Raw genomic sequence first — 11924 nt, 5'->3', positions numbered from 1 at the left:
TAGGAACAATGGTCAAGCAAAACAGCTTTCGGTGTCCTACCAGACGTACGGTATCGGTCCAAAGCATTCGGCAGAGCAGTTTTTGTCAACCACAACTAGTAAATTAAGTCAGTCAATTTATAAATTACGTGCTGGGACGCGAGAATCAAACGCACTTCAACCGCTCGACTAGAGACAAAAAATACAGGATTGGTTGGTATTATAAGTATAAATAAAATTACTATTTAGAAATAATTCATCAAAATTTTATTACATTACAATAATTAATTAGTAATGAACAATTAATCACAATTATCAGTCTTTTTAGTTACATTTTACATTTGGCAATTTAAGCATAATACAAATTGCTCACTGCCGCACTCAGAGACATTTAAAGATTACTTAAACTATTCCTTAGTAACGATTTTGTATCGAAAACAAATGTTAAGGACTGGGTTAAGTAACCGTTAAATTACCCTGAGTATGACAGTTAAAGTACAAACAATACGAGTTAAGTAAATTCAACAATATAAGAATAATAAGAAATAGCTCGTTTAATTTAAAATTGAACTACAAACAAAGTTCTAAATCCTAATTGATCACAATTAGGATTCACAATTGTAATACAAAATATTGGACGGATTACACAGTTTTAAATAATAATTGATTAATCCAAAATTAATACATAATTATGTAGATATGTACTACTTAAATAATAGATACCTATTATTTAAGTTTCTAAACACATTTTACACAGACAATTTATAAGTACATAATCAATTTGTTAGATATACGTTGGTATATCTAACCACAATTAACAGTACATACAATGAGTTCCTAATTGCAACCCTGCGATTGCGACCGGTATCCGAGCCTTGTATGGTGGTGGCTAATCTTAGAAGCTTTTGATTACAAACTGTTATGTATAAGATTATTACTTGATAAAACATCATCATAAGATTTTTTTCTATAACATATAAAAATATAGATTTCATTAGCTCAGCTAGAGAATGGCAGATAGTTTAATCCCATAGTGAGGCGCAAAGTGACCAGTGTTAGCGGCAAGGCTCGGATACCGGTTAAATTTTCAAACCGTTATTATGTACTTGTACGCAAAACCTTTACATTGGGTTTCGTTCGCGAAACCGGTTTTTTAAACCGGTATTTGGAACAGTATTTTCATAAAGGTTTTTTCGGATTAACCGGTTTAGAGCAATAAAAACCGGTTAATACGACGCACATCAAAGAAACGCCGCGCGCTGTTCAGCTTATTTCAATAATAATATTTCAACGCGTGTACCGACATGCCCCTCTCGTCGAATAAACCGGTTAATTTAGGTTAAAATAAAGTTCTTTAATGTTCACGTTCTTAAGAAAAGTTCGGAGGAAAACCGATATAAACCGGTATTAACCGGTATTTTTTAAACCGGTTCCGAGCCTTGGTTAGCGGAGGACGTCTTTTTTCAGCAGTCGAGCGACTGATGAAAATAATTTGAGTAATTGAACCTTTGAGTAGAAAATAATATGAAATAAGGAAGTAATTCCTTCTAAAACTCCCTAAGCACCCTACATTGCGGGTTGCACTTAATAAAGCGCTGTGGTCGCTTAGAGGTGGCCATGTGGTCGATGTCGAGGTGCGCGAGGTCTGGTCGTGCTTTGGCCCCCTCCTTGAGCGCGGGCAGGTCGGCGTGTAGCAGGGTACCGGCCGTCACGTACCCCAGCAGCCCCGGCACGTGCTCCGCTATCATTTTCTCACGTTCCTTTGATACTTCTTCACGCCTGCAAGTAAAGTCATTATAGTCATTAGTGTGCTACTGGAAACTTTTTGATAAGTTATTCATTTTTTAACCGACTTCAAAAAAAGGAGGAGGTTCTCAATTCGACCGTATTTTTTTTTTATGTATGTTAATCGATATCTCCGGCAGTTATAGACCGATTTGAGAAATTCTTTTTGTGTTTGAAAGAGTACGATGTCAGTGTGGTCCCATATAATTTTTTTTAAAATCTGACCATAAATGTGGAAGATAATCCAGGGAACTCCTCAAAAATGAACAGAATGTGCTCTGCGTTTGAGTTTAAGTAATGTATATTAGCTTATCTTTCTGAGTAACCATACAATTCGGGACAGATAGTAGCATATCTGGTATAGAATGATGGGTAGCTTGATGTGCTGTCTGATTTACATGTGTATGTAAGTACCTAATCTGTTTGTGTTTGACAAATGCATGGCAGTTATAGTCCGATTTGAGAAATTCTTTTTGTGTTTGAAAGAGTACGATGACAGTGTGGTTCCATATAATTGTTTTTAAAGTTTGACCATAAATGTGGAAGATAATCCAGGGAACTCCTTAAAAATTAGCAGAATGAGCTCTGCGTTTACGTTGAAGTGATGCATACTAGCTTATCTTTCTCAGTAGCCACAAAATTCAGGACAGAGTAGTAGCATATCTGGTATAGAATGATGGGTAGCTTGATGTGCTGTCTGAGTTACATGACTGTATACCTATGTGGGTATCTAATCTGTTTGTGTGTTTAACAACTGACTACGTATGTAGCTTATGAACAGGTTACTGTTAGCTGTCGGCTCAGCAGATCATAAGTAAGGGTATCAGGTTAATATAAGTTTGAAAATAATGTAATTATGTGTCAATATGGATAGATATTAATATTATTCATTTAAACGGCGCTGTCTCATATGAGCAGCGCGTTTAATAGGTCGACCCATACTCAAATAAGTTATTCACTAAAAATCAAGAAATAAAAAACAATTTTAACAAAAAAAAAACCGACTTCAAAAAATAAATATTCCAAAACAAATTAATATGCACTAAAAAGTAAAAGAAATAATTGCGTATTTTTCAACAACTTAATAGATCAACTAACTTTACTAACTCATCACACACATTATAATGTAAGTAGGTACAATTATTGTTATTTTTGGAGTCGGTGTCAGCCTAGGAAACGCCAACAACTAGCACGGCACGGGCGGAGTGGTGGTTAAGTACCTACTTACAACTGGTGTAAAACTGTAATGTTTTGTTGTGATAATAGGTAAATAACAAACCTATCTTAGTTGGCTGACACCGACTCCAGAAATAATAATAATTGTACCTACTTACATTATAATGTGTGTGATGCCTGCAAGCAAAGTCATTATAGTTAGTAAAGTTAGTTGATCTATTAAGTTGTTGAAAAATACGCAATTATTTCTTTTACTTTTTAGTGCATATTAATTTGTTTTGGAATATTTATTTTTTGAAGTCGGTTTTTTTTTTTGTTAAAATTGTTGATATTTTTAGGTTTGTTTCTTTTTGAAACATGTTCTTTACTTCAATGATTTTGAAGGAATAGTATTTTGCCATACAATAAATTTACGTCGTCACTGGCGACTATCTACACTTGTCTCAAATATCAAAATGAAAAATCAAAATCATCAACATCAACAGCCCATGACACATAAAGTATAAAGCAAATATAAATAATGCTGGCTTGGCTTGTGATTCACAGGAAAAGTCCGGTAAAAAAACTAAACCCTATGTGCGATCTTTGTCGAAAATAAATTAAAGGCAATTCATTGCAAAGTTTATATGGTTTAGACTGAAATCACAACTTTATGTATACAGTATACTGACCACTTCTTATCATACTCCCTCACGTAGATAGCTCGTTGTTCCTCCAGCTCGTCGTCACGTTTCTTCTTTATAGCATTAGCCTCGATCTGCTTCCGTAGCTCCTGTGAGTAGAGCTGGCCCTTCTCTTTCTTCTTCTGGTGCACCTCGCGCTCCTTCGCCAAGTCTGCCTCGAGGTTGGCTTCCACCTATAAATGGTTGTTGAGAGAACATAGGATTAGGAACATTAAGATACTCATGATGGAATAACAAAATGTTGTTGACATCTGAAAATTTCTTAAATGACTTGGTTCATGTAATAAGTCATCGATTTATAGAGATAGAGAACTATGTGATATGAAATAGTTATATTACGTCACGTCTCTATTTCATTTATCATCAGTTACGGTCATAAGAAGAACGAGCCTTCCACCTTTTAACTAAATGTAAATTTCAAACTTTCATTACTGAGAAACCTGGCATTTGAACCATTACTTTTTGTATCTATAATAAAATGTTGATGCATGTTAAATATATTTTTCATACAACATTTTATGGCCAATAACTCATCTGGTGGTAAAATATAATGTGACCAATACGCCACAGGTCAGCACATCACATTTTCAACCATTTTATTTCAGACTCAAGGACCCAGTTTATACCCTTCCCCATAGGATTTTTTTTTTTTTGATCCGGCCACCATCAAAGGCTTTTGGGGAAAAAAGTAGGGAGTGTGAGATTTTTACCTCTACTGTGACCACCGTTTGCATCTAAAGGAGGCACCGAGTCCTCCTAATTAGACCCTTTTCCATACCTAAAAAGCCAATTACTGAGAAACCAAAAAAAGTCCTAACAAACCTTCTTCCTAAACTCAGCCTCCCGTTTCTTCCTGTCACTCTCCCGCCGGCGTCGGTCCTCCATCTGCTTGGTGAGCGCGTTGTACGTGTCCTGGCGGACGCGCTCCGCCTTCTCCCGCTCCGCTATATCGTCCTGGAAGTTCTTCTCCAAGTACTCTTGTTCTTGCAGCAGTTTTATTATGTTTGTACGGTCGTTACGTTCCGCCTGGAAAAGGAACAATGTAGGTAGTTAGTATTAAACTTATTTTGGATTTGATTTTATTCACACAGGTATTAAAGAAAAAATAAGGGTCGGTTCACATCTGACGGAACATGTGTCGAGTATAATCGGTTGCGTAACGCGAGAACAGACAAGTGTATAGAAGAACAACTAACCGTTCACACTCAACCGACGATACGACAGTACGACCGATGATACGCTCGAAGTATTTGACGTCAGATATGAACTGACCCTAGACTATTTTCCCATAGAAAATCTTATTAAAACAAAGTTTCCAGCTTTACAATGACCCAGTCTGAATTTTGAATAATAGAACATCTACTTTTTAAAATGCATAGCATCATACCTCGTCAGCCAATATTTTCGCAGACATTATTTCGGTGAATTCTTCTTTCTTACGCATTCTTTCCTCGCGTGCTGCTAAACTGAAACGTAAAATAACTTGTTTAGAATACTGAACTAAATTAATACGTGAATTAAGACTTTGTTCTTGAGCTCACCAGACGGTGATAATATAACGCGAGGTCTTGTTTTGTAGCTGACTAGTTACAGTAATTTGACATTTGGTTGACTAACCACTGCCGCTTGCAAATTAGATCTTCATTCAACCTTTCTACAAGTCCAAACCATCGTAATATTCCATTTTAAATCCTTGTCGCTACATCGTTTTTTAATTCAAACTTACGTAAGTATACTGTGATGATGCGGCAGGAAGGCTAATATGGAAAGATTTTGAAAAGCTCTTTTACCCTGCAGTAGAACAATAAACTGCTCAGACCAGGTAAAATAAATCCAGTCAAGTATAACCAAACGCACATAGCAGAACTCCTGTCAGAAACCATCTTGTTCTGCTCCTCAATATTCTTCTCCTCCTGGATGACCATTTGCTTCTGTTTCTCCTTCCAAGCATTGCGAGCTTGGAGGAACGTCTTCATCTCATGTCGCATCTTCTCAGTAATGGCACGCTTTTGTTGCAGTTCCCTAGAATATGGTTGGTAAATTATTAAGAAGATAAGAAATGTTCGATTAGTTTTAGTATGCTATAATAAATAAATAGGAATACGGCCAAATACACAGAAATTATAACGTCTATTAGAATTAGAATATAAAATAAATGCGCCTATGAGGTGCCTCCCAAGTCGCTCTCTGGGTGTAATTACTGCACGATTGGCATGGTGGCTGAGCAACCGGCTGCGTGTAGTGAGTTCGATTCCCGCACGGTCCAACTCTTTCTGAGACTCTTTCTGAACGCCCATACGACACTGAAGGAATTCCTAATATGGGACAATGTTGTCTATAAAAAAAAACCATCTCTGCTTGATACTTAACTATGTAAATTGTATACCTACATTACTACAGGCATCAAACAAATGTACCAACCTCATATCCTCATCAGAAATAGTCCTCATAATATCTTCGAGCATCTTCTTCTCAATCAAGGAGTCTTCATACTGGCATTGTTTCTGCAGCTGCCTGTTCACCAACTGCTGTTGTAACTCCTTACAGTACTGTGAAGTGCGCTCCATCTTTTGTTTCTCCTCCTGGGCCATTGCGTCCTTGTCATCAGCCAGAGCATTCAGCAGTATGTTGTTGGCTCGCATTTCTTCTGCCTGATAATAAAGATTAGTTTTAGTTAACTAGTTGGTTACAATATGGTTGAGTTGAGGCGGTGTTGGTTTACTGTGAAATAAATACATTCGTGAATTGGTGACTTTGACTTTGAATGGTAATTTAGTGAAACAGCTTATAAAATTGGTTGTGGATGCATGTATAGATATTTGTTACAACTTAGTCAAATTGTAGAGTCGAGCTAGTTTTAGTTTATCCCGTACCATAATCAAATAAAGTTATACACCCAATTTAACTTCAAAAACTCAGTTCAATATCAAAAGTAGAAATAATCACAACATTTTACCTTTTCCTGCAACCTTTTGTACTCATTATGTATAATTTGCTGCTGTATATCTCTGCAGACATATCCGGCTTGTAGTTTCCGAGCCAGGTCCCTGAGGCTCGGGTCTCTCTCTCGCAAGTAATGACGCCGCAACAGTTGGCAGACTTCTTGACGACGAACATTTGCCACTTCTGTGCCAAGTTTTGTTTCTTTTTCAGCTCTGGCATTTACAATGGCTGCATGGTCAGTTCTCTAGAAAATAAAGTAGATTATGACCCCAATTGCCTCTGACTGAACAGTAGGGCTACTCCAGTTCTCGAATGCGAAGTTTCGATTAATCTTCTGCAGTAGGTTTTATTGATTTACTAATAAAATTATTCAAAATTATTATTTATTGTTTATTTATTTAATATATTTATTTATTTATTGTTTTATTTTTAATTTCATATCAAAACCTATTTATTTATCTTTATTTAATTCGTTCATTTTTGTTCACAAAAGTTCGCAGCAATTCTATAATTGTAGTATCCAATCTGCGAAGTTTTTTCGTTCGTTCGTTGAATTAGAGTAGGCCCCCTGGTGTGTTGATGTATTAAATACTTACTTCTTGAAACTCTCTCTCCATCTCAGCTTCCCGTTGAATGAGCGCCAGGCAGCGGCCCATGCGACCGTCTGCCATGCGGCTGTCCAACCATTGCATGTCCAGAGCACGCTGGTATACGCTCAGCTCGTGCCGACGGGCCTCTGCCATGGCATTCTTCTGAAGCTCCGTCCGTGGCTCCTAAATACAAGGAAATTCAAGGAATAATTCCCATAACTACAATTTACTGGGGAAAGGATCAAAGACTTTTATTACAGCGGTTGGAATATTACTTACCATGATTTCTTAGTAAATAAATACCCCAAATAAACCAAAATTAACAAATATTTATTATAGAAGAAGCTATAAACAAACAAACGCTCAACAAAATTCAAAATTGGAAACATTCAGTCAAATCAAATGTCAATATTGTGCTGTCTGTCAATGTCATAGAATTTGTCGTTTTATTATTCCATTTAAAATAAAAAAGAAAGAAAATTACATTTATTTTGTAAAAATTAAATCTTTATTATTTTCTAAAAATCATGCATGCATGTAAAATCTAGAATTTAAATATTGACATCCAAATAAAATTAAAAATCTTTTGAAAATCTCAAAGACTTCCAGACATATTTTTATTCATAAATTCAGAATTGATTTATCATAATATTAACCCTAATTTTATGCGAATTATATCTACATTTTTTCGTTCATACATTATTAAAATCTTTTGAAAACGCCCTAAAAGTAGTAGAGCGCCATCTATTAATCATACAACGGACTTAGTACGTCTCAATGACCAACGAGAACGAGGCGCTAGGGTGACAATTTTCTCTCATTCGCGGCAGTACAAAACGGCGACAGCACGCATTTGGATTTTGACGTGTGACAGCAAACAGCTGCAGCCAGATTCGGTTGCAGATTGATAGTGTATCGAAATATAGACGTTTTGGAATGAAATAGTGATTGAAATGGCTGAAAGTAAAGGTGCGTTGATCGCGAAAACAGTGCAAAAACATGCCGGACGTGCGAAGGAAAAGGTATTTATTGTTTTATTCACCTTACGTGGAAAGAGTGATGTTAGTAGGTGATGGTGAATTTTTTATGTATTTTATCGCTGATGTGATGTGAAAGTATGTTTTGAGAAGATCGGAGGCGCGCCGGTACAGGTTATTTGTGACTAGGCTGCTAGACGATTTCCTTGTGCATCGAATTTCACCTGTTGCTTGTCTGATACGCGATCTATGGAACACCTGTGTTTTCCCCGATATTTGTTTACGTACGTAGTAAGTGCACACGTATCGCATGTACAGACAGTACCGTCGCGGCGCAGTGCAGTTTTATCATTTCCAGGGCATTTAATTTTCTATTTATAGTTCTGAGCAGTTGTGATAATTTTGGATTGGAACAGTTAGTTGAATAGAATACGACAAGTTCAGTCTCAACTGGTGTAGCACTCGATTGGTGCACATTAATTTAATAAACCCATTTATTACACAAGACGTTTCTAGGGAATTGGGACCGTTTTAAAAATAACACAGTTGGTTGGGAACGGACAGAGACAGCCGATCTGTCGTGCTGGTTTCGCAAAAATAATGTGGATATTTCAACTCATCTATTTTTATGTGGACTGTCTAGCTGTGACTGTAGTTCTGTGAATAAGAATTGTAACTATTATGTGGCTTAGCAACTTTTATTAATACTTTAATTATTTATCATAATTATATACCATTATTAAAAATATTATACATTTTACCGAACCAATTACTTAGTTAATTTACTATTACTGTGACTAAATCCTATTTCTAACTCACAATACTTATAAGTTTTAATTTCTTATTAGTTAGTCTTGAATTCAAATTCAAATGGTTAAAAGTCAATCATTAGTTTTACTAACATCTCAACAAATCAAATACTTGCACACAATATTTTCTAAAACCACTTTCATTTGGCATAATTTGGTACATGAAGTATTACCTAGTTACCTAGAAAAAACTTGATTCACCTACCATAGACATGGTCGGTTATTGACCTAGTCTGGCAGATGGCCCAGCACAACTGACATATTATTGCCAACAATTAGTATTTACAAAAATAAGAAAATAGAATAGTAAAACCATCATTGATTTAATGTATTATTATTTTATTACTGGAAACACTTTCTTTTTTTTATCTGTGAAGATGAACATGGTGTTTAGAGAAATCAGTTCTGTAGTAAACTGTTAATGAATTCACATATTTATGACAGATTAAATAACCTGTTTTAGTTTCAAGTTTAATAGTGTTGCTCTAGAATTTAAGTACTTAAATATATATTTATTTAAAAAAAAAATACAGACTGGGAATGCAGTAGGCATATACATAAAAAATATTTATTCTAACTAGGTATACATTTGTGATAATAAAAAATAAGCTATAAAAATATCAAATAAACATATTGAAGTGTTGTTGTGTGACTTGTGTGTGTAATATGAGAATGATTGAATTTGACCTTATTTTGTTTGATTATGCTTGTTAGGTACATGTTGTAATTAAATCTGCAGTGACAATTAGTTTGAAAACATAACATAATTAGATAATTACAGTAATCTGTTATAGAATTACTAACATTGTCACACTGATCTTGGCCTAATTATGTATTAAATCATTTAATTAAATAATAGCATAATTTAATCTGTAAGAAATTTTTTAAACAATGTTTTATAATATTTCAGAAACTAACTATAGACACGGTTAAATTAAATAAAAACGACACCCAACCATTTTCTACCCCTTTTCGTTTTGTCTATGGTTACAGCTGTCAGACGCATTTGGCGCCAAACGCTAAAAATAAATATGGAGGGACCCTCCATGAAGACTAAACTACATATTTTAAATCAGTGCATTATTTAACAAAATGCAGGCCATGGGCTCATGTCAGACGCATATAAGACCTGATTGTTGTGATATTAATTACAATTGAATAGCTATAAACAACCTCCACGCTTATCAATTGTTAGTCAATAACGGTAATTAGTCATCACACTCGCAAGTAAGAGGTTCAGTGAACTCCGTGTTTCGTGTTAAAAGCTGGTAGGTAGCACTAAACACGACATGACTTATGTATGGCTATTGATTTGACTAATGAAAAACCCTGATGACGTAAAATTTGAAAGGGTAATTCAACCCTTACTGATACGACCGATAGACGAGCGGTCATTTCATTATGACCTTTCGAAAGTTGTAATCAATGATACAAACTAGATGTTGCTACGTTAATTTATGTGTGAAACCAACGAAGAAGTCGCGCAACATTCTTTACGACCTATAATGCTGTTCAAAGTCAAAACATTTCGTCTATCAAAAGCCATGAAACTTTAAACGTCTTTAATCTAAACTGTATAAGAAACGAAAGATCGTATTAGGAACCTTGCATTGGCAGTAATACCCTCCATTCATCATTTGCCTACTTATTAGGTAGATTCGAAATGAATGATACTTACCGATAAGTTAATACCTCGTCTGCTTTGGTGGTCATTGTGCAAAAAAGTTCATGTTATTATGTAGGTACTATGAGAAGTCCAATATTATCCATTAATACACCAATAATTTGGCACTTTGATCCATATTGGTCATGAAGTAAGGGAGGTAGGGGAGGGATGGGCACTTTTTCACAATTTAATGCATAAAAAGTCAGATTTTGTAGATAATCAACATTTATTGCCATTTCCTATTGCTCCATACTTTTGGCTAGATATCTTATAAAGAACTTTCTTATAATAATAATCAGTCTCCTAATTAGGAGGTAATTGAAAAATTAAGTCAAAAGTGCCCAAGGCTCCCTATGGTAGGGAGCATTGGGCACACCCTGTGGGAGGCTTGGGCATGACACTTAACATCTATAATAGACTCCAAAAATAAACGCAATAACAACAAAAAATATATCACGACTTATCTTAAATTAGTTATAACCCATAAAGGCTTATATTTATATTTATCAGCTGTTGTTTTTATTTTTGATCCTTTTGATACCTCTTCTATGACTCGTAATATCGAATCTTTCGGAATTTCTAGTCGCAAACCTTTATTTTTGAATTTAAACGGCATCTTTTTATAATTAAAAATACAAATAGTTTAATAAGTATAATTTTCAAAAGACCTCCTGTACGCAATATAAAGAAGAGAGCATTGGACATGCCCAAACCTCCCTCACATCGGAATGCCCATTGCTCCCTCTGTACACATTTTCAACACAATATACCGGCATTTTTTTTGTATAGGTATTGAAACGTGAATTTTAATTTAATTTATTAGTTAGTAAATATACAATAGATATATAATAAAAAATACACATACCTTTCGTTACTTTTTCTCTGTATTACGATCCGAATCCACAACAAAATATTTACTTTTACGAGCGCATAATCTTCAAATGTGTTTGTATTTGACAACTGACGGAAATAACAGATATTCTATGGATGAACAGTTTTGCCAGACGGTAAAGTAAACTACCAAATTAAGAAAAAGAAAAACCTATGACAGGATCAGAATAAAAGTGGGGTGCCCATGTCTCCCGACTGCCCATCCCTCCCCTACCTCCCCTACATTTTTATGGGTAAAGGTTTTCGCGTCAAGTTTAACTTTGCGAAAAAGTACTTCTACAATATGACGAGCGCTTGAGTATGCTTGGATCGCCAATGACCAAACGAGAGATATCAAGTAGCATCCCAACGTTGTTGAGATAAGTGTACTTGTAACATGAATCGGTTGGAAAATTCTGATTCACAATTAATCTACTCGTTTAAAC

At 35.3% G+C, this 11924-nt stretch overlaps 2 protein-coding genes across 4 annotated transcripts in view; one reads left to right on the top strand and one right to left on the bottom strand.

The window, feature by feature from the left end:
• Positions 1–1016: 1016 nt before the first annotated feature.
• Positions 1017–7571, bottom strand: LOC118268254 (meiosis-specific nuclear structural protein 1). The gene is made up of 9 exons (XM_035582667.2): positions 7436–7571; positions 7163–7339; positions 6580–6810; positions 6045–6274; positions 5481–5645; positions 5011–5089; positions 4446–4649; positions 3612–3796; positions 1017–1758 (listed from the first exon to the last, which is right to left on the bottom strand). Exons 1-9 carry the CDS (start codon positions 7436–7438, stop codon positions 1527–1529), a joined length of 1506 nt encoding a protein of 501 aa, XP_035438560.2. The 5' UTR covers positions 7439–7571; the 3' UTR covers positions 1017–1526.
• A 359-nt stretch (positions 7572–7930) lies between these two features.
• Positions 7931–11924, top strand: part of LOC118268175 (myc box-dependent-interacting protein 1) — a 43528-nt gene continuing 39534 nt past the window's right edge. Inside the window, exon 1 of one of the 3 annotated variants that reach the window (XM_050706722.1) lies at positions 7931–8178. In XM_050706722.1, the coding sequence (XP_050562679.1) occupies positions 8110–8178 (69 nt within the window). In that variant the 5' untranslated portion in view covers positions 7931–8109. The remainder of the gene's footprint in view (positions 8179–11924) is intronic. The other 2 variants (XM_050706719.1, XM_050706720.1) reach the window with 2 other exon arrangements.

This window comes from Spodoptera frugiperda, chromosome 29, assembly GCF_023101765.2.
Source record: "Spodoptera frugiperda isolate SF20-4 chromosome 29, AGI-APGP_CSIRO_Sfru_2.0, whole genome shotgun sequence".
NCBI classification, from domain to species: domain Eukaryota; kingdom Metazoa; phylum Arthropoda; class Insecta; order Lepidoptera; family Noctuidae; genus Spodoptera; species Spodoptera frugiperda.
Note: the sequence above shows the minus strand (reverse complement) of the source record. Positions and strands in the feature narration are given on the sequence as shown.

What these genes read in the sequence shown, in the direction of transcription:
- LOC118268254 (XM_035582667.2), bottom strand. An exon ending in ATTTCTGATGAGGATATGAG is followed by an intron (nt 5,646 to 6,044) that starts GTTGGTACATTT and finishes ACCATATTCTAG; the next exon opens with GGAACTGCAACAAAAGCGTG. An exon ending in AGGCTGAGTTTAGGAAGAAG is followed by an intron (nt 3,797 to 4,445) that starts GTTTGTTAGGAC and finishes AACCATTTATAG; the next exon opens with GTGGAAGCCAACCTCGAGGC.